Source organism: Lactuca sativa, chromosome 4 (assembly GCF_002870075.4).
Source record: "Lactuca sativa cultivar Salinas chromosome 4, Lsat_Salinas_v11, whole genome shotgun sequence".
Taxonomy (NCBI): domain Eukaryota; kingdom Viridiplantae; phylum Streptophyta; class Magnoliopsida; order Asterales; family Asteraceae; genus Lactuca; species Lactuca sativa.
The window spans coordinates 33,449,178-33,451,024 of NC_056626.2; the positions used below are offsets into that span (position 1 = coordinate 33,449,178).

The 1,847-nt window shown below is 40.1% G+C and overlaps 1 protein-coding gene across 1 annotated transcript; it reads left to right on the forward strand.

Moving 5' to 3' along the window:
- Window positions 1-383: 383 nt before the first annotated feature.
- On the forward strand, window positions 384-1,310 carry LOC111896464 (uncharacterized). The gene is made up of 2 exons (XM_023892454.1): window positions 384-750; window positions 865-1,310. The coding sequence occupies exons 1-2, from the start codon at window positions 384-386 to the stop codon at window positions 1,308-1,310; spliced, it is 813 nt and encodes a 270-aa protein (XP_023748222.1).
- Window positions 1,311-1,847: the final 537 nt, after the last annotated feature.

The following is a 1,847-nucleotide window of genomic DNA, read 5'->3' on the forward strand; positions in this document are numbered from 1 at the left end:
ATGATCAGCCCCGAGGCAATCAAGGGTGGAACAACAACCAAAACATGGGCTATCAACAAAGACCACCACCCCATTACCAAGCAATTCCTCCATTCCCACAACAAAATTACCAACCGAGGCAACTACAACCTCATCCTCAACAAGATGGATCCTCAAGTATGTCCTTAGAGGACATAGTCAAAAGCCTTGCCACCAGCACCCAAAGTTTTCAGCAAGAGACCAAGGCAAACATCAAGAATCTTGAGTAACAAATGACACAACTTGCTCAATCGGTGAGCAAAATGGAGAATCAAGGAAAGCTACCTCCTTAAACTGAAAAGAGCCCAAAGCACAATGCTTGTGCAATTAGCTTGAGGAGTGGAAAGAAATATGACGGCCCGAAGATGCCCGAAGAAGAAGAAGAGGAGTTGGTGATAGAAGAACCACCAAAGAAGGATGAAAAGAAAGAAGAAATGGTGGAGAAAAAGAAGTCGGAAGAGAAAGAAGCAAAGATCACACCACCACCTTTTCCATCAAGATTAAGCAGCAACAAAAAAGAGAGAGAAGATAGTGAAATCATGGCAATGTTCTGGAAAGTTGAAGTCAACATCCCTCTATTAGATGCAATCAAACAAGTACCTAGATATGCTAAGTTCCTTAAGGAACTTTGCACAACTAAAAAGAAGCTGCGAGGTAATGAGACAGTGAAAGTAAGTGAAAATGTTTCTGCAGTTTTGCAGAAAAGGATGCCCCCAAAGTGCAAGGATCCAGGTGTTTTCACCGTTCCTTGAAAATTGGGAAACTTGTATGTCCCCCGTGCTATGCTAGATTTAGGAGCTTCATTTAATGTTTTACCATATTCTGTTTATAAATCTATTGGCATAGGCACTTTAACAAAAATAGGGGTGATCATCCAACTTGTAGATCGTTCTATATTACACCCAAAAGGTGTATTAGAGGATGTTTTGGTGCAAGTTAATGAGCTTGTCTTTCCTGCAGACTTTTATGTGCTTGATATGGGAGATGATGATCATCCATCCTCGAGTTCCATACTTTTAGGTAGACCATTCTTGAAAATAGCAAGAACAAAAATTGATGTCTACAATGATACATGGTCCATGGAATCCGATGGGGAGGTCATCAACTTCAATTTCTATGAAGCAAGGAGGTACCCAAGTGATGTTCATTGCATAAATTTTGTTGATATAATCCAACCTTTGACTAAAAAGTGTTTTGAGTTGACTAACCATGATTTGTTGGAGTTAATTTTGAGTAGGAATTTTGATAACAATTCAGTCAAAGAGATTGCAGAAAAATTTCAAGTTAGATGAAGAGTTGCAGGAAATTATGGAGAGCATGGAAGAAAAGAAGAAAATGAGGTATGATAATAGCAATATGAAATTGCCCATTTCTAACACAAAACTTCTTCCTTCCGTTGTGCAGGCACCTAAGCTAGAATTGAAGACTCTTCCAGATCATTTGAAATATGCATACCTTGGGGAAGAGAAGACTTTGCCTGTCATTATCTCCAACAAGCTCCATTGTAGAAGAAGATGAGTTGGTGACTTTGCTGAAAAAGTATAAGAAAGCTATTGGGTGGACAATTGCTGACATAAAAGGGTTGAGCCCTTCCTTGTGCATGCATAAGATCCTCATGGAGGAGGACTTCAAACCAACTCGAGAGGCACAGAGAAGATTGAATCCACCTATGATGGAGGTGGTAAAGAAAGAAATCATGAAGCTTTTGGATGCAGGTATGATCTACCCTTTCTCAGATAGTAAATGGGTGAGCCCCGTTCAGGTAGTCCCAAAAAAAGTCGGGGTCACAATTGTCAAGAATTCTGAGAGAGATTTGATGCCAACTCGTG